Raw genomic sequence first — 24,486 nt, forward strand, 5'->3', positions numbered from 1 at the left:
ACTGTTTGCAGCTTGGCTGCTGTGAACCTCTGCTATTACCAGCATATGTGATGCTATAATACTTTGTCGCTGGTAAAAGGAAGCAAAGTCCATCTAGTTTGTACCGAGACAGAAATAATCTCCAGGGACCCAAAAGCAGGACCCAACTATTAATGACCAATCTGATGAACCCATGAGAGGGAAACGATCATTTAGCTCCATCTTGATATATAGCTAGTCTCTTCCTAGGCATCTTTTGTGTTTTAGGAAAGCATCTGGTTGGTGGACAGGAAGTCATCTTGCAAAGGCAGGCCCTGTTCTGTGCTGCCAATGACACATGCGGCCAGCTTCTGCTATCTGTGCAAGATATTTGCTGCAGCCATAAATCCTTAACTGAAGTAACGCAGAAGCAGGTCGCAGACTTAAGACTTCCTGCTGCACAAGTGCATGGGAAAAAAACGTAGGCATGAGAAATGCTCCTCCAAAGGAACCCAGAGAAAACAAACCACACGTATTTGGGGAGAAATGAAAACTAGTCAGTCTACGGCAGCGGTTCTCAACCTCGTCAGGTCTTAAGGGGTGAGAACTTCCGTTGCTGGGCTGGGGAGTTTTGGAAGTTGAAGTCCACACCACTTAAAAGTTTCTGAAGTTGAGAAATACTGATCTCCAGTTCGATAGGTAATTCAACAGAGCAGATTGGCGGAGTTTTCAGGAAAGGAAGTGGAATGTTATTCACTACCAAAAGCTGGTCAAGCAGTCATCCCTGACTACTGTACCAGCTTGACTGATTTGCTGAATTGGCCTTATTCTTTTCAAGAGGATACCAGCAGCCTTTGTTCCTGTACTTCATAATTTGAAATGTGAGGCTGGCCTTAGGACCTTGCCTGACTCAAGTTCTGGATCAGTTGACTCAGCCTGTATCTGGATCTCCTCTGGTGAGTTTTCCATCAATATACCGTCTTTCCAATTAACAGAGGAACAGAGTTGGAAGGGGCCTTGGAGGTCTTCTAGTCCAACCCCCCCCTACTCTGGCAGGAAACCATTTCAGACACCTTCTTGCATCTCAAGCTGAGCTGAGATTCAGGCTAGGAAGATCAGGCTTTGTGAGTTTAGATTTTTTTTAAAGCCAATGATATGATTTGTACTTAGTTTTAAAGCACTAAGTATAAATCACAGGAGTAGCAAATAAAGGACATAAATTAAAAGTAAATTAAAAAATTATTAACATCTCTTCTTCTGTTATTTCTTTGCGCTTTCTGTCTTTTTAAAATCTTTTTTTATGGTTTTCATGTTTTTTTAAAATAATTAGTAATGATAAAGGGGATGCGGTGGCTCAGTGGCTAAGACACTGAGCTGGTCGATCAGAAAGGTCGGCAGTTTTGCAGTTCGAATCCCTAACGCAACTTAATGGAGTGAGCTCCCGTTACTTGTCCCAGTTTCTGCCAACCTAGCAGTTCGTAAAAAATGCAAGTAGAAAAATAGGAACCACCTTTAGTGGGAAGGTAACAGCGTTCTGTGTGCCTTCGGTGTTTAGTCATGCCGGCCACATGACCACGAAGACGTCTTTGGACAGTACTGGCTCTTCGGCTTTGAAAAGGAGATGTGCACTGCCCCCTAGAGTCAGGAACGACTAGCACATATGTGTGAGGGGAACCTTTACCTTTACCTTTAATGATAATGGCTTTAAGTATTGATAGGCTGTTTAGCTTTTGGCATGTCGCCCATGGTCACTTGTTTGATGAGAAGAGTGGCTAAAACTTGGCAACTGGATTTCTTTCTCTTTAGAGTCTCATTCATTTCCTTCCTTCCTTCCTTCCTTCCTTCAGTCTTGCCTTTATTATTTTTACAAGTAACTCAAGGCAGTGAACATATCCAACACACCTTCCTCCTCCTATTTTCCCCACCACAACAACAACCCTGTGAGGTAGCTTGGGCTGAGAGAGTGTGACTGGCCCAACGTCACCCAGCCGGCTTTCATAGCTAAGGTGGGACTTGAACTCAGAGTCTCCCTCTTTCTTACCTGGTGCCTTAACCACTAGACCAAACTGGATATATGAATACAAATAGAGCTTGCTATATTTATTAGTGTGGTCTTTTTCTAAAAGCTATACTGTAAATCGGGCTTTTTCTCAGATAACTGAAAAATGTACACGAGTCTGATTTCAAAACCATCTCCTGAATCTTTTATCAGGCTCCGAACAGACCGTTGTAATTGGCTAGGGTTGCACATCACAAAGTTATAATATAGTTGTTTACTTTGAGAGTTGTATGATCTGCAGGCAGAGCCTTGGTGGTTTGGAACGCATGTTTTATGATTTAATGCAGTGTCCAAAACCCCGGTCTCTTATGGCTTAGGCAACAAATCATGATTAAAATCGGCCACAGTCCTCGTGGCGACTCTTTTATGCATATTTCATTTTGAAATAAACCCTGCTATATCGAGTTGCAGTTAATTCATGGATAGGAGAGCCTTGAGTCTCAAGGACCTGATGAATTACAATTCCCAGCAGCGCCAACCAGCATGACCAATAATATGGAACTCTAGAACTTGCACGCAACATCTGGAAGGTTTCAGTTTTCCACCTTTTAGGTGTAGTGTCTGAATTCAGGATCTCAGTTTGCTGGCGAGATGGAAAGCAAACCAATTGAATAAATAAAAAAAATGTTTGCATAATATCCTATACCACAAACTAGCTGACCTTAGATTAATTAGATAAAGTGAACAACCCAAATGATAAGTTAATGATTTAGTTCAGATCCGTAGAAGTGATCGGTTTAGCATGGGTCATGCAACCCCAGCTGTGGTTATAATAATCACCTAAAGCATCTCACCACATCAAGAGGGAGAAGCATTTTAGAGTATTGGGTTTTGGGGAGGGGATTGGGGGGGTATCCCGTTGCACAATCACATTAAGTTCTGTAGCCCCACATTCTATCTGCCACCTTCCTCTCTCCTTCTGAGAAATATCATTGTTGCAGTTTGAGGCTGCAGGGAAGGGTGAGATTGCTTGAGTCAAAGCAAAAGAAGAAGAGATCCATAACTAGTTGTGCAATTGGACCTTAACACGGTTTGTTGAATAAATTACAGTGACCAAGTTCATACAGAACAGTGATGGCTAACTTTTTTGTCCTCGTGTGCTGACAGTGTGTGTGTGTGTGTGTGTGTCCACACAAACAATGCAATGTGCCCCCCCTTCGCATGCACGCACACATACTCACACTCCCCCGCCCCCATGCATGTACACGACCCCCCTGGTCCCATTTTGAGCTTAGCAGGCCTCCCTCAAAGCCTCCGGAAACCGAAAACAGGTGCAGGGGGGGCTGCAATGCCCCATGCTCCACACTCCCCCATTCATGTGCACACCCATGCGCATGCACGCACGACCCTGCACGTGCACGCACCTCTCCTGCATGTGCGGCAGAGGCCCCAAAGCGAGTTGGTCAACGGGAGGTGCGCATGCATGCGCGATGGAGCTGGGCTTGTCCGACGGCTCGCGTGCCCGCAGAGAGCACTTCACATGCCATAGGTTTGCCATCATGGATATAGAAGATGCTAAGCTAAAATCAGGCAATCCAGTTTACGGCTGATGTGTGAACTCGCCCATAGGTTGACCAATATGGTGTTTATCAGATAATTTTTGTAACAATTGGTGGCATCTGCCTTTCGTCCTCGTGTGCTAACAGCGTGTGTGTGTGTGTGTGTGTGTGTGTTCACACCCACAATACAGTGTGCCCCCCTTCGCATGCACACATGTTTTCTTCTTATGTAGAAGTTGGTGAAAAGAATTTTGAGGGTGCTTTTTCCCCACCTTAACAATTCGTATACAGTAATTGTCCTTCAGATTTTCACGCTTCTCCTTCCTGGCTGCCAAGAGATAAATCATATTCTCAAATTTGATCAAATAAAACCTTCACTTAGCAGGAGTTCGGCAAATGCTTGAGAGAAATGCCCAGCAGGTTCTATAGACAGTAACTTTCATAAGATTTTCTCCCCAGGCAATGTAGTTAAAAAAAGAGTTGTTCAGGTAGTCCTCAATTTCTGTTGCTAAGCGAGATAATTGTGAAGTGAACCTTGCTTTATTGTATGACCTTTCTTGCTACAGTTGTTAAATGAATCTCTGCAGCTGTTAAGTTAGCAACACAGTGGTAAAGTGGATCCAGCTTGCCCTTTGACTTTTCTTGTCAGTAGATCACAAAACAGTGATCACATGAAGCCAGGACACTGCAGCCATCATAAATATGACTCAGTTGACAAGCATCTGTCAGCAAATTTCCCGACAGTTAAAACAGTTAATCAGTGGAACAGATCCAGAAGTTGTGAATGCTCCAACCCTGGAGGTTTTTAGGAAGAGATTGGACAACCAATTGTCTGAAATGGTGTAGAATTTCCTTCCTGAGGAGTGGGTTGGACTAGAAGACCTCCAAGGTTATTCTATTCTATTCTATCTGGATTTTGATCACATGGCCATGGGGATGCCATAAGGGTCATAAACGTGGAAAAACAGTCATCATTCCCTTTTTTCAGTGCTGTTGTAAATTCCAGTGGCCACTAAATGAACTGTTGTAAATCAAGGACTAACTGTACTAAGCTGCCTAGATGGATGTCTTCTGGTTGGGCTCCCCTCTGTAAAAGAAAGTGATGTAGCAGGTCCTGCAAAATTTCACAGTGAATTGGGTGAGCAATACGATGCCACAGTTATCCTGTGGTTGGAAACAATGCAAGCTGAAATATGAAAGTGAAATCAACATGCAGAGGATACCCATAAGTGTTAGTTTTCGATCATTTGATTGAATTTGAGCCAGGGTAGTTTCCACAAGATCTGAATCCAGAAAACATGTATTGAAAACAAAAATGGGTGGGGAGACACTGTTTCCACTTGGCTTGCTGGGCTGGGAAATTCGTGATTTCCATCAACTGCTGCTGGGTAGACAGGAGATTCTTTTTCGGTGGGATGGAATAGGGAGAGTACCAATTCCTCCCCCACTTCCACCTCCAATTTCACATTTCTAAAGCTATATTCACTCTCAGCCAGCGTTGAAATTCAGCAGGTTCTGACAGGTTCTGGAGAACCGGTAGCAGAAATTTTGAGTAGTTTGGAGAACTAGCAAATACCACCTCTGTCTGGCCCCAGGAGTGGGGAGGGAATGGGGATTTTGCAGTATCCTTCCCCTGCCACACCCACCAAACCACACCCATATAACTGATAGTAACAACATTTGAATTTCATCCCTGGTCTCAGCCACAGTTTAGAATAGAATAGAATAGAATAGAATAGAATAGAATTCTTTATCGGCCAAGTGTGATTGGGCACACAAGGAATTTGTCTTTGGTGCCCAGGCTCTCAGTGTACACAAGAAGAATAAAGTACATTCACCAAGAATAAAAAGATGCAACACTTAGTGATAGTCAAGGTTACTAATAAGCTAGCAAATTGTATTAGGAAATAAATAACAATATAGTTTGAAAGATAAAAGCAACATGGTTATAGTCATAAGTGGGAAGAGATAGAAACTAGGAAGGAAGAGAAGAAGAATAGTAATATTCTTAGTAAATTATTTGACAGTGTTGTAGGAATTAGTTGTTAAGCAGGGGGATGGCATTCGGGGGGGAAACCTGTCCTTCTGTCTGGTTGTTCTGGTGGGCAGTGCCCTATAGTGTCCTTTTGAGTTGAGGAGTTGAAACAATTTATGTCCAGGATGCGAGGAGTCTGTAGATATTTTCACAGCCCGCTTTTTGCAGTATACAGGTCCTCAAGGGAAGGCAAGTTTATAAAGAAGTACCATATGTTCCGCAGATTAAATCAAGGAGCCTTAATCAAGATGTCTATGGAGATTCTCTGTCATCCCAGTCATGGTTGTTTCAAAGGTGTTTTTTCCAAAGGCCACTGGACTTTCTTTGTTTTTCCTTGAAGATGTTTTGTTTCTCACCCTAGAAGCTTCTTTGGTTCTGACTCTGACTTCTTCAGTTCAGTCCGAAGCTGATGAAGTTTCTTGGGCGAGAAGTGAATCATCTCCTTCTCTTCCTCTCCCTGTTCTTTGTCATCCTCTTTTCTGTCTTTGGCTTACTCTCTGAGCTTGGGCTACCCAGAGAATTTCAGACAGAAACTCTGTGGGCTGAGAAGCAAAATGTCCCCTTAATAGAGCCCATTGCACTTAATGACTTGATTCACTTAATAACCACAGCCAGAACTGACAAATCTTTGTTGTAAATTGGGCAACGTCCGCATGAGTTTCCACTTTGCAATTGCGTTGCTTAGCAATGAAGTTGCCAGCCCCAGTTTCAGTCAGTCAGTGAGGACTACCTGTATGCGTTTTTACACCTGTAAATGGAACAAAAACGAACAAAACAAACTTTTGAAATACTAAAAGAATAGAATCAAAAAAAAAGAAAGGAGGAACTTGGGAAAAAGCAGGAGGAAAAAAGCAGCTTCTGACTTACAGCCAATCATTTAGTGACCGTTCAAAGCTACGACGGACCTCCCAAAAGCTACTTACGTTTTGAACTTTTAACATCTTCCCCCCCAGGACTGCATTTTGGGTGCTTGGCAGCTTGCCGGCATCGAGGGATGCTTGCAGTGTGTGCAGCCACACAAATGTGATTCACAATGTTTTTGCCGTAAACTGGCGTTTACTTCCAGTTTCTGCAAAAGATGGTCCACAGTGAACAAGGAATTCACATAACACACAAAGCGTTTACTTAACGACTGTGCAAGCGAGGCCATAAAACCAGGTTCAGTCACATACATGGTGACTTTCATTACGGCTTTATAACTGTCATTGCAGATAGTCCTCATCTTAGTTGAGCCCAAAATTTCTGTTCCTAAGCAAAAGGTTTGTTAAGCGGGTTTTTGCCCCATTTTATGACCTTTCTTTCCCCAGTTGTTAAGTGAATCACTGCAGTTGTTAAGTTAGTAACACGGTTGTTAAGTGGATCTGGCTCCGCCATTGACTTTTGCTTGTCAAAGGAGGTCACAGAAGGGGATCACGTCACCCCAGGATGCTGCAAATGTCATAAATATGAGCCAGTTGCCAAGCCTCTGTATTAAGATCATGTGAGCCTGGGGATGCCGCAGTGATTACTTAATGTGAAAACGGCCATGAGTCACTTTTTTCCAGAGCCATCGTAACTTCTAACGGGCACTAAGCGAACTATTGTTACACAAGGACTACTTGCTCAATTATGATGGTAAATCAAGGACTACCAGAAGACCTCGCTCACATCCTATGTCACTGTTGCTTGTATAAGAGGGTAGGAGACAGGTACTTTGGTCCATATACCAAACAAAAGACCCATTGGGATCCCCATATCAAAACCACTTACTTTAAGTGCAGCCAGAACCGGAAAATAACATTGAACACAGCACAGTCCTTAAGCAAAAGGGTTCAGCTGAGATCTGCATTGGAGTAGATTGTAAGGGTGGCACCAAAATATAATTTCAGGTCACTTTATTCTATTTTATATATTTATGTATTAAATTATATTGTATTTTATCCTATAACCATTGTATTTTACCTACTCTTACTTTAAATCGTTGATATAAGACTATGATGGCGAACCCATGGCACGCGGAGCCATATCACCTGCCACATGTGGCGTCTCCAATTCCTCTTCTGGGTTCCTGGCATGCATGTCCACGAGCCGATCAGCTGGCCTTTGTGTGCGCGGCAGCTCCGGAAACCAAGAGAGATGATCTTCCGTTTTCCGGCCTCCGCCAGCACAGGCTCATGTGCGGCCGTAAGCAGAAGACTTCCTGGCCATCGGTCATGTATGTGCCAGAAACCGGAAGTATATTTTCTAGCGTGTGCATGCCCCCTGGGCAACTCCTCCTCCTGGTCACGGCCCAGATGAGGGCGTGTGCATACAAAGTGCTCCCTTTTTGGCACTTGGTGCCAAAAAAGTTCACCATCACTGGTGTAAGATTTTATTGGAAATAAGTGTTTGAACCTTGTGCTTTGATATGGCCTATAGGCTAATCAGTAAAGCTATCGCATCATCATAATTGACTACTTGTCATAGATTTTGCAGCCAGATCTATTTGGGGGAACATCAGATCACAACTGCCTCTGCCCCACTGAGTGGTGGAGAGATAAGGAGCTTGGGGGTTTGGCTATTTCCAGCCTCTTTTTTTTTGTGAGGCTCTCTCCTTTCTTCCTCCACCCCCCCCTTTCCTTTGGGGCTGCTGTGAAGGTCAGCACTGGAGACAGAGGACTCCCATAATTCATTGTTATCAAGGCCCCAACCATCAAAAATAATTCCGCAAACTAGCCGTCAGCAGACAATGATTTGGGTTGACAACTGTGCAGTCAGAACTGGGCATGATGGCGAGGTGTAGTTGATACAGCCAGAGCCAAGGGTTGGCATGGATAACGTGACCCCAACAGGGTGAAATCCTCCCGGTTCGGCCTGGTTCAGCCAAACCAATAGGGACAATTGTCCTTGGTTCTGCGAACCGGTAATAAGAAAAAAAAAAGATTCCGAGGATCATGCTACACATCTGTGAGCTGCGGGGTCGTCGGAAGCTTTTCCCCTGCTTTCTAAAGCAGTTTTTTCCCTGCCAGTTTGGGCGAACCAGCAGGGGAAAAATGCTTTAACAAGCTTTAGAAAAAGGTTCTGACGATTGCGTGGCTCACAGCTTGGTGGGTTGATCGTCGGAAGCTATTTATTTTGGATTTTAAACAATTTTTCCCATGCTGATTCAACCAGCAAGGAGGGGGGGAAATGCTTTAAAAATAAAAATAAAATAGCTGAAAGTGAAAAAAAGTTGGTCACGCCCACCCAGTCACATGACCCACCACCACCACCCACCAAGCCATGCCCATAGAACCAAGCGGGGAAAATTAGATTTCACCATTGGACCCCAAGGGCACCAAGTGGGGAACAATTTTCAGCAACTGCTTCTCCAAAAGATTGGGAAAGTGAGAAGTATGCACAATGTCCTTTTCACAGTGTTTTTTGTCCCATCCCCCCCTAAGATCCAATGATCGGAACACTGGAGAACAAACTGAGACCAGACTTTTCGGCAGCATTTATTCACTGATTCGTTTGTTTCTACGGGTTTCTAAGCTTGACAACTCCCAAATAACCCTGGGCGGCTTCACAGATTAGGATAACATAGAAAAGAAGCCATGTCAGATCAAAGGAACAATAGATGCCCAGAAAGAACCAGCAGAACACGCTCCCTAAATTGGGGGGGGGAGGTGTCAAACTCAATTTCATTGAGGGCTGCATCGTGGTTGTGTTTGACCTTGGAGGGGCCGGGCTGGGCATGGCCATGGTGGGTGTGGTCAGCTTGACATCCCCTGTGTCAGGGGTGCCTGTGGTGACCCGAGTACTCTACCAGTGAAAACGAACTCCTGAGCTCCGTTTTCAGCTGCGACGACCTCTTGCAACGCGGCCCTCCTGAGCTCCGTTTTCATGGCAGAGAGTTGCAGGAGGCTGCCGCAGCCAAAAATGGAGCTCAGGAGCCTGTTTTCACTGGCAGAAGCGCCCCAGGCTGGTCCTTTGTTGTTTCCAGGGCAGCCCCGCTGGCCAGATTTAAGCACTCCTCTGGCCAGATCTGGCCCCCGGGCCTTGAATTTGAAACCCCTGCCCTAAATCATTTGCAGCCCAGATGGTTCTGCAGGCATCTTGACCCAAGGCATGGGAAAACTGAGGTTTTAGGTTTTGCCTGAAGGCAGCTGCTACCCTACCACCTTCTCAAGAACATTCTCTGGAAAGGAGAGATAGAGCACAAGTTGTCCAGGACTCTTGGGTCCAGCGGTGGCTTCTTGAGGAGAAGATGCACCATGAGAACCTCCTTCAAGGTTGGTGGAACCAACTCATGTCTCGAGAGGCCAATACCACATCATGGACTGTAATGGAATGTGAGATGGAAGATCTCACGTTAGAAGATGTGAGATACAACTAGACACAAGGATAGTTTTTCCCCAAACGCCATCACTCTGCTAAACAAATAATTCCCTCACCACTGTCAAACTATCCACTAAGTCTGCATTACTATTACTATTTGTCTTCTCATTGTTCCTATCACCCATCTCCTCCCACTTATGACTGCAGGACTGTAACTTTGTTGCTTGTATCCTTATGATTTATATTGATATTGATTGTTTCCTGATTGCTTTTTTTGTACCCCATGACTATCATTAAGTGCTGTACCTTATGATTCTTCACGAATGTATCTTGTCTTTTTATGTACACTGAGAGCGTCAAAGACAAATTCCTTGTGTGTCCAATCACACTTGGCCAATAAAGAATGTTATTCTATTCTATTCTATTCTATTCTTCTTTATGTACACTGAGAGCCTATGCACCAAAGACAAATTCCTTGTGTGTCCAATCACTCCCGGCCAATAAAGAATTCTATTCTAAAAAAAAGAAAAAGATGGTGGGGCGAATGTTGCCTATAGCAGCAGTCCTAAGTCCTTTGGGCAACAGGGACCAGTTTCATGGAAGAAATTTTTTCCACAGACTGTGTGTGTGTGGGTGGGGAGCCTGCAGCCCAGATCTTTCACACGGACAGTTTCGTTTCACCTGCCTCTCACCACCAGCTATGCGGACCAGTTCCTAACAGATCACGAATAGGTACTGGTCCCTGGTCTGGGGGTTGGGGACCTCTGGCATAGAGAATGATCAGATAAACGGAGGAGGAGCCCACAACTGAGTAACAGCTAGAGAAAGAAACATAATAAAGAATCCTAATCAGATGGTAAAACTAGACAGAGGGAGATTTATACTTTCAGACTTGCAAGAGAGATGTCGGTCTCCCAAGTAGGCCAAACGGAAAAAGAACGACCTCAAGATGAACTCAATCTACTTTATTGTAAGGCCGCAGTAACAGAATCTTGTGTATCTGAAATTAAAAATGTCTTCATTTAGTTGCTTTCCTTGGTGTCATTTTTGAGCCTAATAGTTTTGCCCTCTCCGTGATTGTGAGTTAATGCTTGTGTGAGTTGGCATTTGGAGCTGAAATTACCCTTCTGTTTTAGATTAGATTCCAATTCAGAATTTTTTTTGGAGGGGGGGGGTTAACGAGGTTCTTTCTGAGCCTCTTCCTCTTGTCTTTTGTAGAAAAATAAATTTAAGACACAATGGGGGAGTTCAAAAGACACTTTCTGCACTTTGCAATTCAGACTCAAGCTTACCTAGTACATAGGCACTGGGGCAGGTTTTTGACATCACGAATAAATGAATGTAAACTCTACTTTGCCTGGATGATCAGCCATTTGATCTCTCTGACCATTTAATGTAAGGGCAAGGCTATCTATAGAAGATACTTTGTAAAAGTGCCTGTAATTGCAAATATATCCATTGACCTCAAAGATCTGTTTGTTTATTCCGGGCATTTTAGCAGCAACATTTGACTTAGAAGGCAATAGAGAGAGGACTAGAAATAATAAAATTTCATTAAGATTTAAGAGGCAATTGGGAAGTTTGTGAAGCCAAACCATAGGGAAAATTAGCATTTTAACAAACGTTTGTTGCAGAGTAGATGTTAAAAGCTACATACCATGGGGGAATCTGTATAAGAAATCTGTTGAGGGAACTTTGACAAATAGAAACATGAAATTTCTGTCTATTTTTAAAATAAAATTTCATAAAGCAAATTGATAGATTCAGTACTATTTTCCTAATGTAGTTGGTAAAAATAGACATGACTAATTTACGTGTGTATTCTAGCTTAGGTTTGAACAAATGCAAAACAATAGGCAGTGTCCTTCAGCATCTGTTTCCAAGTAACTATGGTTATAATGGTGAAAGTTATAAGCAATTGATGGGGGTGCTCTATGCTAGAGGTGGTTGGTAGAATAATAGAGAAAATTCTGCCTCGGTACCGTTTGTGCTTTTGATTTTTAGTCATTATCTAATTCTTGCTAATTTTAATGTTTTTATACTTATGGTTTTATTGTATTGTAAGTGTCCCAGAATCACTTCGAATAGTGAGATGTCTGGCAAATTTAATAAATGAATATATATAAATAAAAAGTATGTTTCCTTTTTTCCCCCTTTAGACTCCTGTTCTCCAGCAAGAAACATGGAACAAGTGAACTGACGTGAAATCTCATTCTGGTGAGCATTTCCACTGATGTAGGGGTGGGTGGGTGGATGGAGCACGCCCCTGGTCTTGGGTAGGGGGTAGTGGTGGGATTCAAATAATTGAACAACCGGTTCTCTGCCCTAATGACCATCTGGGTAGGTGGGGCTCGGTGGTCATGTGACTGGGTGGGTGTGGCCAACTCAATGTCACTCAGGTCGAGAGGTGCTTCGCCTTAGCTGTTACAATGTAATAAGGGTTAACTGGAAAAGCAGTTTCTGTAAGCAAGGACAATAAAGATTAGGCTAGAAACAACACCAGAATGTTTCCTTCCTGCCTTCCTTACAGGATTAGCCTTGTAAAGTGGGAAAAACACAAAAGGAGATTTCTTCCAACAACCGGTTCACTGAACTGCTTAGAAAGTTAACAACCACTTCTCCCGAATAGGTGCGGACTGGCTGAATCCCACCACTGGTAAAGGGCATAGAAAATAGCCAGACAGAAAAGCCCCTCCCTCTCCAGTGGGACTTGAGTCTATTCCAGAAAACATCTCAGACCAGCTCACTCTTAATTTATACAAAGATAAAGGACATTCAGACTTGCAAGATTCTGTTCCTAAAGCTGTTAACAATAAAAATAGTTTTAGGTCAATGTGGCATTGGTTTCTTAATCTAGGCTACTTTATAGGGCTGACAGGGAAAATGGAAGCAGAGATGGGTTTCCTCCAACTTTGGGGAGTTAGAATTAAGAGGTTTAAAGAGGAAATGAATCATCCAGATCTGGAGGAAGATAATTTAAAGAACCCTGAAAGAAATTGCTGTCGGATATTGCTTCCATCTGTTTCTCCAGAATAGAGAGAAGGTTCTTCATCCAGGACAGTTTTCATCCTCAAATCTGCTTTTTTACAGCCCTGAGAATTCTTCCCAACCTGTGTTGTGTGGGAAACGCGTGGCAAATTTTCCTCTGTGGGAAACCCACGAATGCACATTCTTATTTTCCTATCACTTTGCTTGTTACGTTCCACTTGATTTCATTCCTGCTTCATCTGGACAGAAGTGGTGGGGGCACTTCTTGGGGGTAAAGGAAAGCGAGATGGTGGAGCCTGCATTAGAATGTCTCACTGCCACAAAAAACACATTGTGTGTAGAGGCTACTGCAAATCTGCAAAGTGGCAATAGGCTGAATTTGCAAGGCTGTGCCCCTTTCTGTGCTTTTGATCTATGAGATCAATTCAGGAGAATCTACCGTGTGTGTGTGTGTGTGTGTGTTTGACCAAGTTATTGTCTGCCTACATTTCTAGATGCCCCTTATTGCTCTTCTGTTACTAATGGAGGGCTGCTGTTGGCAGGTGCCTTTGGGGTCCCTGTCATTCTGAATTAGGATATATCTTCAGCTCGGTGCTTATTTTTCCTACGGTCTTCACTGCTCCATGCTTACAACCCTCAACGTAGCCGCAGGAACTCTCTGGATGCAATTCTGCTCTTCCTTTTGTCCCTTCTACCTTCTGAAGGCAGGAAAGCATTCCGGCCACAGTCCAAAACCCCCAATTTAATATAAAACTAGAATAAAATTCCTTTTCCAATATAATTTATGTCTTTATACCTTGGGTTTAGAGAAGGGTAAGGGTAATGTTCTGACCTAGGCTTCACAAAATCATGAAACAGACTCATTGTCCCCCCCAAAAAAACACTTTTTATTTGACGAATGTGAATTTCTAGCATTCACGTACATAAAAGTCCCGGCAATAAGCCTTTCAAAAGTGAATTGCAACAACAGACCTTATCAGTCCTTGGACAGTTGCCAGGCCGATAGCTTCTAGGCTCAACATTGAAAAATGAAATACCTGGCAAGGAGTCTCTGTGAGGCATAACTCAGATAAGCAAATCTCCACACTACTAAACGAACTAATTGTCTCCTGCAAACTCAACTCCCCTTTTGCTCCTATTTATTCTCTGTGAGAGGGGCCATTCAGTGTCCACTGGTGCCTTTACTCCTGAGTTGGCCTTTGTTCCTTAACTGTTCCCTTCTCCTGACAGCTCTGCGCATGCGCACATCAGGAACAGGCTCCAGCTGTTCTTCTGCCCTACTGATCTCCAACTCGGAAGACAGCTGATAATTGTCAGATGGCTCTGGCCCCATCTCTGCCACTAACGCAGAGCCCTCATCAGAGCCTTCCCCAGACTCCAGGACTGGCCCAAGTTCTCCCCAACCTCCTCATTATCCGAGTCTGACACCAACCCTGCTAGCCACTGATGCGCCACAACAGATAATACGTATCTTAAGACAATCCAGATCTACCTGGCGTTTAGCATTGCTTTGATTTGTAGGGAGAATTGGTCTTTGCTTCTCTTGCCCCTCCCTTTTCATTCCTTTGTTGATACTCCAAATGGCCAAGAGAGATCAGAAGGCATCTAGTTTTATTTCCTTGGATTATAGGGAATATTGTCCAGCTGGCAAAATGCTCTTTCCTCAACCTTCAAAAAATGTTTGGTCATAATAATTCCCTTTTCTGCAGGATGCCTCTTTAATTGAAAGCTCAGCTACCAAGGAAGTTGGGCTGATCCTGGAAACTCCCCAAACATGTCTAGCGGTTCTCTCTTATTCCTGAGCATTCACATCCCTTTTTGGAATCGCCACAAATGTCTGCAGATAAAGGAGGGAAGCCCAGTTTCCCTGCAGACTCATTTCCTGTGGTTTTCCTCTGCCAAAAACTGCAGAACTTGGCCTTATATGATGCTGCTTTTTTTTTTTTTTTACAAAATTGTTTGTGGAAGGGTCATCAGTCACAGTCTGAAAAGGACTGTGCTGGAAGCCCAGGACTAAGCTAGGACTAGGATAGGTTACTATCCAAAGCTCTGGCAGCTGTAGTAAATCTTAGGCTAAGATAGAGTCAGATTTATTGCAGTTGCCAGAGCTTTGCATACAACCTTTAAAAATGTCACTCTTTTTTGAGTGAGAAGTAATTTGAGAAAAAATAATTGCAGGTAAAGGTAAAGGTTCCCCTCGCACATATGTGCTAGTCATTCCCGACTCTAGGGGGCAATGCTCCTCTCCATTTCAAAGCCGAAGAGCCAATGCTGTCCGAAGACGTCTCCGTGGTCATGTGGCCGGCACGACTAAATACCAAAGGCGCACAGAACACTATTACCTTCCCAACAAAGATGGTTCCTATTTTTCTACTTGCATTTTTTACGTGCTTTCGAACTGCTAGGTTGGCAGAAGCTGGGACAAATAATGGGAGCTCATTCTGTTACGTGGCGCTAGGGATTCGAACCACCAAACTGCTGACCTTTCTGATCGATAAGCTCAGCGTCTTAGCCACTGAGCCACTCTTAAACTACAGGTAGTCCTCGACTTACTATCACAATTGGGGCTAGTCAGTTGCTAAGTGTTGTTGTCATTAAGCAAGAGATCATGTAACTGGATCCAATTTTGTGGTCATTTTGTCATGGTCATTAAGTGAATTATATGGTTGTTAAGTGAATCACATGGTGGTTAAGCAAATCTGGCTTCCCCAATTGACTTTGCTGGTTGGAAACTGGGTCAGGTGTGTTATTCAGCCAATTTTGACTGTAGGGATAAATGTTTTATGACTCTTCCTGTTTTGATGGAACATGTTTCGTTTTGAAAAGGATCAGCTCCTTGCTTTGTTTGGAAGTGGTCTCATGGTGCGCTTCCTGCTCCCTGGTATGCCCAGCGGGTATCCCTGACCTCCCTGGGTCATTCTGAATCTTTCTAAATATTGCTTTTCGCCCCATCACGGATGCCTTCTCTTTGGACTGATGTGCCAAACAGGTTGCCATGCAACCGACAGACAGCAGAAAGGAAGAATAAGATGGGGGGCGGAGGGAAGCCCAACTGCGAATTCAGCAGCACTTGAGAGAAACAAAGCCAGAAGTGTGTTTTTCCTTGCTCTTCCTTTGAACCTCGTGTTAAATTGCACCATTGTCTTCTCAACCCTGAGGTCACCATCATCAACCTGCTGCAGCAGCTAACACAGTTCTAGGTTGCATTAACAGAAGGATAGAATCAGAGGTGGTATTTAGCTGATTGGGGTGAACCGATAGCGGAAATTTTGAGTAGTTCGGAGAACGGGCAAATACCACCTCTGGTTGGCCCCTCCCCTGTTGCTCCCTGTCCTATATTCCCTTGGTTTTTTTTAGCTCAGCTAATTCGTGCAGCCGAGTGGATTACCGCACCTCAGCTGAGCTAAAACACAGCTCAGCTCACCAGCGCTGACACCAAGGGTGGTCTTTAAGTGCTGCGCTCTCTCTCTCTCATATAGAACCAGTAGGAAAAGATTTGGAATCCCACCACTGGATAGAATCAGGATCACGTGAAGTGTTAATACCACTTTATAAAGCCACATTTGGAATATTGCATCCAGTTTTGGTTGCCACAAGGTAAAAAAGATGTGGAGACTCTAGGAAGAGTGCAGAGAAGAGCAACAAAGATGATGTGGGGACTGGAGGCTCAAACATATGAAGAACGGTTGCAGGAACTGGGTATGTCTAGTCTGTTGAAAAGAAGGACTAGGGGTGATGACATAATAGTAGAGTTCCAATATCTCAGGGGCTACCACAAAGAAGAGGGAATCAAACTATTCTCCAAACCACCTGAGGGTAAAACAAGAAGCAATGGGTGGAAAGTAATCAAGGAAAGAAGCAACCTAGAACTAAGGAGAAATTTCCTGACAGTTAGAACCATTAATCAGTGGAATAACTTGCCTCCAGACATTGTAAATGCTGCAACGCTGAAAGTTTTTAAAAAGGGATTGGACAACTATTTGTCTGAAGTAGTGTAGGGTTTCCTGCCTAAGCAGGGGGTTGGACTAGAAGACCTCCAAGGTCCCTTCGATCTCTGTTATTCTTTCTATTCTGTTCATTATCCCTGACTTTTTCTGATGGTCAAATAGCAACCTTACTCTATCAATAAGGCCATGAATCTTACAAGCAGATCTCCTGTTTCAGAAGGGAATCTTTCTCCCCTTCTCCAAGTTCTGATTTCTCATGCCACTTCAGTTATTCTTTACTAAGCAAATCATATATGTGTGTTGAATGCAAGTAGTCCTTGACTTACAACTATTTGTTTAGCAACTACTCAGAATTACAATGGCACTGAAAGAAGTTATTTATGGCTGACCCTCGCAACATCCCGTGGTTACAATGATCAGTATTCGGGTGCTTGCCATCTGACAAATATTTATATCAGTTGCACCATCCTGGACCACAGCAGAAGTCATAAATTGGACATGACTCACTTAACAACCATCTTTGTAGCAAAGAAATTCTGGTCCCCATTGAGGTTGTCAGTAGAGGGCTACCTGTTTTAATTTAATGCACTGTGTTGGTCATTTCAGTACAATTTTGGGAACACCCAAAGAGCTACTTTTATTTGTTTTTGTTAATTTTATTTCATTAAAGTTAGGGTAAAGAAAAGCCTAGCCCGCTGCAAATACCAACATGCCAGCGGCTGCAGTTCAAAGATTGCAAAATGATGTCATCCAAATTTGACTCTAAGGGAGTAATAGCAAAATCTAATATTAGCAGATTCATGGGGGGGAAATGGTTGAAGCAAAATTGTGTTGTAGCAAACTATGGCATAGTGCAAGGAGTGAAGGTAAAGTCTGATTAAGACCTATAATTTCGGTTAAACCTAGTATGATATGGAGAACTATCCGTTGCTATTCGCAAACTTTAGTATATGGTGCCACCTGTTGTATGAATCAACTTAGTTGGGGAGCTTATTCAGTAAACAATGGTTAAACAAACCATGGTCTCTCTCTCTCTCTCTCTCTCTCTCTCCTCTCTCTCTCTCTCTCTCTCTCTCTCTCTCTCTCTCTCTCCCTCCCTCCCTCCCTCCCTCCCTCCCTCCCTCCCTCCCTCTCCCTCTCCCTCTCCCTCTCCCTCTCCCTCTCCCTCTCCCTCTCCCCCTCTCTCCCTCTCTCCCTCTCCCTCTCCACTTCTGGCAGCTGCTGCCCAGCGATGGGTTGTGTGCAATGCAAGAAAAAGAAGGCGAACCCAACTCCTCCCAACAACAACAACGATGGAGCCAACAACTCACTGCCCAACTCCTGCTACGATCCTAACCCCTCCCAACAGAACCCTCCCAACTTCACACGGATCCCAGATTTCAACAACTTCCCAGGGACCCCAGGGCCTTTGACTCCAGCTGGCCCTGGGGTCTCCGGGCTCTACCCAGCACCCTCCATTCACATTCCAGGAATGGGGATCACAGGTCAGTCTTTATACCTGCTAGGGAAAGGATGCTTGGATTCAGATTTTCCTCTTCGCCTCTTTTCTCTCTTTGAACCCCGGTGGTGCAGTGGTTAGATTGCAGTAATGCAGACTACTTCTGCTGCCTGCCGGCTGCCTGCAATTTGGCAGTTTTACTCTCAGCAGGCTGAAGGTTGACTCAGCCTTCCATCCTTCTGAGGTGGGTCAAATGAGGACCCAGATTGTTGGGGGCAAGGGGCTGACTCTGTAAACCGCTTAGTGGGGGCTGGAAAGCACTGTGAAGCGGTATACAAGTCTAAGTGCTATTGCTGTTGCTATATCAATGATTGTAAATCATATTTTTCAGTTGGTTTAGAGTTTCAGGATGGTGTCTGATAAGTAAGGCCATCTTTTCAAAATGATTATTTGTTGTCAGTCCAATGAATGAAGGTAGCCAGGAAATGAAGGTAACCAGGAGGACTATGGAGAAACCTGTAGGCAAAACCAAACACCCCCAAAACAAGAGCACCCCCTAGGTGCTGTTGTGAAAATAAAATAGCAAGAGCACTTAGACTTATATACCGCTTCACAGTGCTTTACAGCTGTCTCTAAGTCAGTGTTTCTCAACCTTGGCAACTTGAAGATGTCTGGACTTCAACTCCCAGAATTCCCCAGCCAGCGAATGCCAATCAAGGTTGAGAAACACTGCTCTAAGTGGTTTACAGAGTTAGCATATTGTTCCCAACAATCTGGGTCCTCATTTTACCCACCTTGGAAGGATGGAAGGCTGATGAGCCTGGTAAGATTTGAACTGCCAAGCTGCTGGCAACAGGCAGTCAGCAGAAGTAGCCGATGCACCTGACAAATTTGAGAGGAAGAACCACAGAAGGCCATTTGGGCAGAGGAGAACATTTTCATGCCATTGGAAGGCACCGTGACTTTTCGCCATCTCTGTCCTACTATTCAAAAAAAAAATAGATGCATTGAAGGGTCTTTCAATGGACTCAGTCAGGATGCCCTCAATGGCAATGCATCTAAGGTTGAGTTCGTCCCGCCCAGCTTCTTTTGGTCCATCTTTCTTTCTCTCTTTGTAGGTGGGGGAGTCACCCTTTTCATTGCCTTGTATGATTACGAAGCCAGAACAGAAGATGATCTGACATTCATCAAGGGGGAGAAATTCCATATCATCAACAACACGTGAGTGTTGGGTTCTGACATGATGGGAAAAACAGGACAGATTCCTTAGCAAAGCTAAAGGGGTATTTATTTTCTGGATGGGGATAACCAAGCAATTGCATTGCTTTCAGTTTCTTCATGGTGGGATATAAATAAAGAAAAAGGAACTCTCGGTCTAAGCGTGGAGGTGAAGTGGCCCGGCCTTTTTTTAACTTCTGTCTGTGGAATTGCACACCTGGGACAGCTGTGGGCTGGGTTTAACTTGATATGCCTGTGTGTCCATGTGCAATGCAAGCAATGCCATGTGAGTTGCAGGGAAATCTCTGCTCCTCTTTATTTATTTATTTGTCAAGCATGTTGTCAGCATTCCAGATATCATCGCAGAATTAAATCAGAGTCAAAGCCAAAACTATGCTTAAAGTTCCAATTTAATAAGGCAGGCATGTTGGCATCGTGCTATGGGATCCCAATTCTGGAGGTTACATCAGAATCCCACCCAGTTAAAAGTTCATGATCTTGTCCCCACACCCACAGTCCATCCCATGGTCCAATCTTCTTCTTCCACGCTAGCACCTACGCCCAACTGCTTCCGATCAGGTGCAAAGGTTTGGGAGACAAAAGATGACCTTGAGCTTCTAGGAAGGAATTTTTTATTTTGAAAACAACACATTCTACCCCTTGCTAAATCCCCCCACCCTTAATGAGAGTGTGGCAGGCCAAAGATTCTTAAAGGAACCGCTGCAGGCCTGACACATGTATAAGATAACAGATATAAGTGAAAACCGTGACCCGTCAAAACTGCGGTCCACTAAAGCGCGCCCGATTAAAGCGCGTACGTGACGTCATCAGCAGCGCGACAAATAAAATTAAAAATAAATTAAATTAAAATTAAATTAAAGCAAGCTGATTCACATAATGGTAAGGGTTAGGTTTAGGGTTAGGGTTAGGTTAAGGGTTAGCGTTAGGTTTAGCGTTAGGTTAAGGGTTAGGGTTAGGTTAAGGGTTAGGCTTAGGGTTAGGTTTAGGGTTAGGTTTGGGGGGGTTAGGTTTAGATTTACGTGTTAATTTTAAGTTTACCGCTCACAGCGTGCTGTTTTCGTCGCGCTGTGATGACGTCACGTACGTGCTTTTATCGAGCGCGCTTTAGTCTACCGCAGTTTTGTGGTGGAACCAGTGAAAACATGATTATGAATGCAGGAAATGGATATGAATAAATGGGGACGTTAGGACAGGGATGGTAGGCACGCTGGTGCGCTTATGCATGCCCCTTACAGACCTTTTAGGAATGGGGTGAGGTCAACAGTAGACAGTCTAAGGTTTAAGTTATGGGGGTTTGGGGAAGAAACCATTCAGTCAAGTAACGCATTCCAGGCATTGACCACTCTGTTGCTGAAGTCGTATTTTCTGCAATCGAGTTTGGCGCAGTTTACCTTGAGTTTGTATCGATTGTTTGCCCATGTATTATTGCAGTTGAAGCTGAAGTAGTCATTGACAGGTAGGACGTTGTAGGGGATAATTTTATGTACTACACTTAGGTCAGACCAAAGGTGGCACAGTTCTAAGTTGTCTAAGCCTAAAATTTCAAGCCTGGTGGCATAAGGGATTCTATTGCAAGCGGAAGAGTGGAGGATTCTTCTCCTAAAATATCTCTAGACTCCCTCAATTGTATTAATGTCTGATATGCGGTGCAGGTTCCAGACAGATGAGCTGTATTCGGGAATTGGTCTAGCAAATGTTTTGTATGCTCTGGTTAGCAGTACAATATTTACCTGAGAAGAAGCTACGCAAGATTAGGTTAACAATCTTCCTTGCACAGATTTCACTGTTGATGCAGAGCATGCTGTGGGTGTGAAAAGAAGACAGAGACCCCAAGGGGTTTTGGCCAATTAGTCCAATATGGTCCACTCTTGGCTGACAATCATACAATAAAAGATCGATTTGTTCTTCAGCAGCTGCTTTTCAATTCTTTTGACTGAATTGCTCTCTGGATTCTGTGCCCTTTGGCTGGTGAAATTCCAAGCAGGGGGTCACTGATGTTGTGTTTCCCCCCCCCCCGCCTCTTTTTTCTTTTGCTACAGAGAGGGTGACTGGTGGGAGGCACGCTCCCTGACCACGGGAGCCACCGGCTACATCCCCAGCAATTATGTAGCTCCTGTGGACTCGATCCAAGCAGAAGAGTAAGCACAGGGGGCAGGAAGCGGGTTGGAGGGACGTTGAGTGAAATCTGGCAGATGTACTGCATGCATGCCTTAAAGTTGAGAAACGGTGACCCAGAGCTTCCCTTCTTCCTTCCCAGGTGGTACTTTGGGAAGATTGGCCGGAAGGATGCTGAGAGGCAGCTGTTGTGCCATGGCAACCCCCGGGGGACCTTCCTCATCCGCGAGAGCGAAACCACCAAAGGTACCACTGGGGTGTCAAGCTGTTTCTCTTGCCTTTGGCAAGCCATTGAAGGACAGAACCATGTGCGGTGCTTCCAGGGGTGAAATTCCAAATCTTTCCCTACTGATTCTGTGGGCGTTTCTTGGTGGGGAGAGGGTGTCATGTGACTGGGTGCGCATGGCCAACTTTTTTTTTTTACTTTTAAAGCATTTTTTAACTACCTCCCGAAAAAATGCTAAAAAAAGTTTTTAAAAAGTTTCAACCATCAGCTATGCGACAATCAGCTGTGCCGTGTGATCGTTGGATCTGAAGGTTCCCACTGTTTTCACCTAATTAAAAGTTTTTCCCCTTCCCCAGTCAGTCAGTCACATGGTCCAATCAAGGCGCCATCCGGTTGCCGGGTAAACGTCACTCCTCCTCTCTCTCTGACCAGGTGGGAGAATGTCCTTGGTTCACAGGAGAAGGTGTTGTGTCTGATGTGTCAATCAGGGCTGAGGATGATTCCAATTGGCTGAGTAATGGGGAGTGTTCAGGCAGGAAAAGTTCGTGTTCTCATTGGTTGCCGGTTTGACAGGAGTTGTATAAATAGCTGTCAAACTGGAGAATTCTGTTTTTTAGTTCATTCTAGTTCAACAGTTGTTGAATTGATCACTTGCCTCAGTCAGTTATTCCTCTACTGGGAATACACAAAAGAAAGTATTTTGCTTTGGCTACAAACCCCCAGCTATCTGTATTGCCCCTTCCCTATCCCTCAGCTCCCGTGGTAACACCGAAGCTTCAAAATGGCTTCTGTCAGGTCAGCTTCAGGGTTGACAAACAGCTTTTTTGGGTTAATTATAAGCCTATATCAGACCGAAGGGCACATGAGTGACTTCCAAGATTATCTAAAATGTTGTCATCTTTGCTATATCACCATCTGTATTCTATTAACTGAGGTCCTCATTTGGGGAGGCAAGGAAGATGTTGACCATCCCAGTAAGGTTAAACTACAATCCCCAGCATGCCGTGCGGTTGGCCTCTCTAGCTGAAGCTTCTGAGAATTGGCATTCAGTAATGATGCCAAAGTCAGGTGGCTTCCACCCAACCCATTTCTGCTTCCCATCTCCTTTTCCTAGGTGCCTACTCATTATCTATCCGGGATTGGGATGAGACGAAGGGAGACCACGTCAAGCATTACAAGATCCGGAAGCTGGACAGCGGTGGCTATTACATCACTACCCGGACCCAGTTTGAGACTGTGCAACATCTGGTGCAGCATTACAGAGGTAAAGAGTGATGGATCCAAAAGAGGGGCAAATGTTAAGGTTGGTATGAGAAAGATCAACATTTCAGCCTCTTAAGGTTATTCTGATAAGGAAACAGAGTCCACAAAAAGACTAGAACTAAGTTTTTTAGGACACACGGTGGCTCAGTGGCTAAGATGCTGAGCTTTTATTGATCAGAAGGTCAGCAGTTCAGTGGTTCGAATGCCTAGTACCACTTAACGGAGTGAGCTCCTGTAACTTGTCCCAGCTTCTGCCAACCTAGCAGTTTGAAAGCACGTAAAAATGCAAGTAGAAAAATAGGGACCACCTTTGGTGGGAAGGGAACAACATTCCGTGCACCTTCGGCATTTAGTCATGCCGGCCACATGATCACGGAGACGTCTTCGGACAGCGCTGGCTCTTTGGCTTTGAAATGGAGATGAGCACCATCCCCTAGAGACGGAAGCAACTAGCACGCATATGCGGGGGAACCTTTAGTTTCAGTTTCAGTTTAATAAAATTTGTATGCCGCCCACTCCCATTGGGACTCTGGGCGGCTCACAAGCAAGATAAAAGCATTTTAAAAGTTTAAGAAAAGATACAATTATTAAAATTAATACACCATCCATTCAGTCAAGTGGGGCTGGATATTAATCAACAGCCCCAGGCCTGCCGGAACAGCCAGGTCTTGGTCGCTTTACAGAAGGCCGGGAGAGTGGAAAGGGTCCGGATCTCTACGGGTAGATGCAGCTACAGAGAAGGCCCTCCCTCGGGGAGCCGCCAGCCGGCATTGTCCGGTTGACGGCACCCGGAGGAGGCCCAACCTGTGCGATCTTTACTGTTACCTTTAAGCTTTATCAACATAGGCAATAAAAACAGATCTTGCAAGTCTGGTTATGTTTTTCCTCTCCTTCTTCTTTTACTCTAATGCAGTGTTTCTCAACCTTGCTGACTGGAGAATTCTGGGAGTTGAAGTCCACACATCTTGAAGCCACCAGGGTTGAGAAACACAGCTCTAATGAGTCAGGGGAAAGTTCAGCCTGAGCATCTTCCTAATCTCAAGGGATTCTTTCAGGCTTTTTTTTGTAACAGCTTCTGAATATTTTTTTCCCCAAGGCCATCTCCATGGCTCTTTACAGCAAGAGACTGGCAGGAGAATGGTGGAAGATCAGGTGCCAATTCCTGCATTTTGGGGGGTCCTTGGGATATTTTGAGGCTGGTTGTGGAGGGTTATTTTATTCTTTTAAATGCTAGGACTCGTCTTTTCAGGAGCCCCTTGTCTCTGCCTTCAAGATTGTTAGGGTTGCCGTATCGTGATTCAGGGATAAATCTAGCAGACAAGTTGCACAACATCCTAGCTGTTTTGGCTAGCCAAAGATTCAGGCCTTGTGCAGCCATCAGGACCCAGTTCTAGTAGAGTGAATCCCAAAGGTGCTTTTTCAGGAAGCCAATTGGACTTTC

General features: G+C 44.3%; 1 protein-coding gene across 3 annotated transcripts in view; it reads left to right on the forward strand.

Moving 5' to 3' along the window:
- Positions 1-24,486, forward strand: part of FGR (FGR proto-oncogene, Src family tyrosine kinase) — a 59,568-nt gene that overhangs the window by 17,058 nt on the left and 18,024 nt on the right. For 2 of the 3 annotated variants that reach the window (XM_032227734.1, XM_032227736.1), the window contains exons 2-7: positions 11,989-12,046; positions 17,983-18,248; positions 19,321-19,423; positions 21,481-21,579; positions 21,699-21,802; positions 22,897-23,046. In XM_032227734.1, the coding sequence (XP_032083625.1) occupies positions 17,996-18,248; positions 19,321-19,423; positions 21,481-21,579; positions 21,699-21,802; positions 22,897-23,046 (709 nt within the window). In that variant the 5' untranslated portion in view covers positions 11,989-12,046; positions 17,983-17,995. The remainder of the gene's footprint in view (positions 1-11,988; positions 12,047-17,982; positions 18,249-19,320; positions 19,424-21,480; positions 21,580-21,698; positions 21,803-22,896; positions 23,047-24,486) is intronic. The other variant, XM_032227735.1, reaches the window with a different exon arrangement.

This window comes from Thamnophis elegans, chromosome 12 (genome assembly GCF_009769535.1).
Source record: "Thamnophis elegans isolate rThaEle1 chromosome 12, rThaEle1.pri, whole genome shotgun sequence".
In the NCBI taxonomy this organism is placed as follows: domain Eukaryota; kingdom Metazoa; phylum Chordata; class Lepidosauria; order Squamata; family Colubridae; genus Thamnophis; species Thamnophis elegans.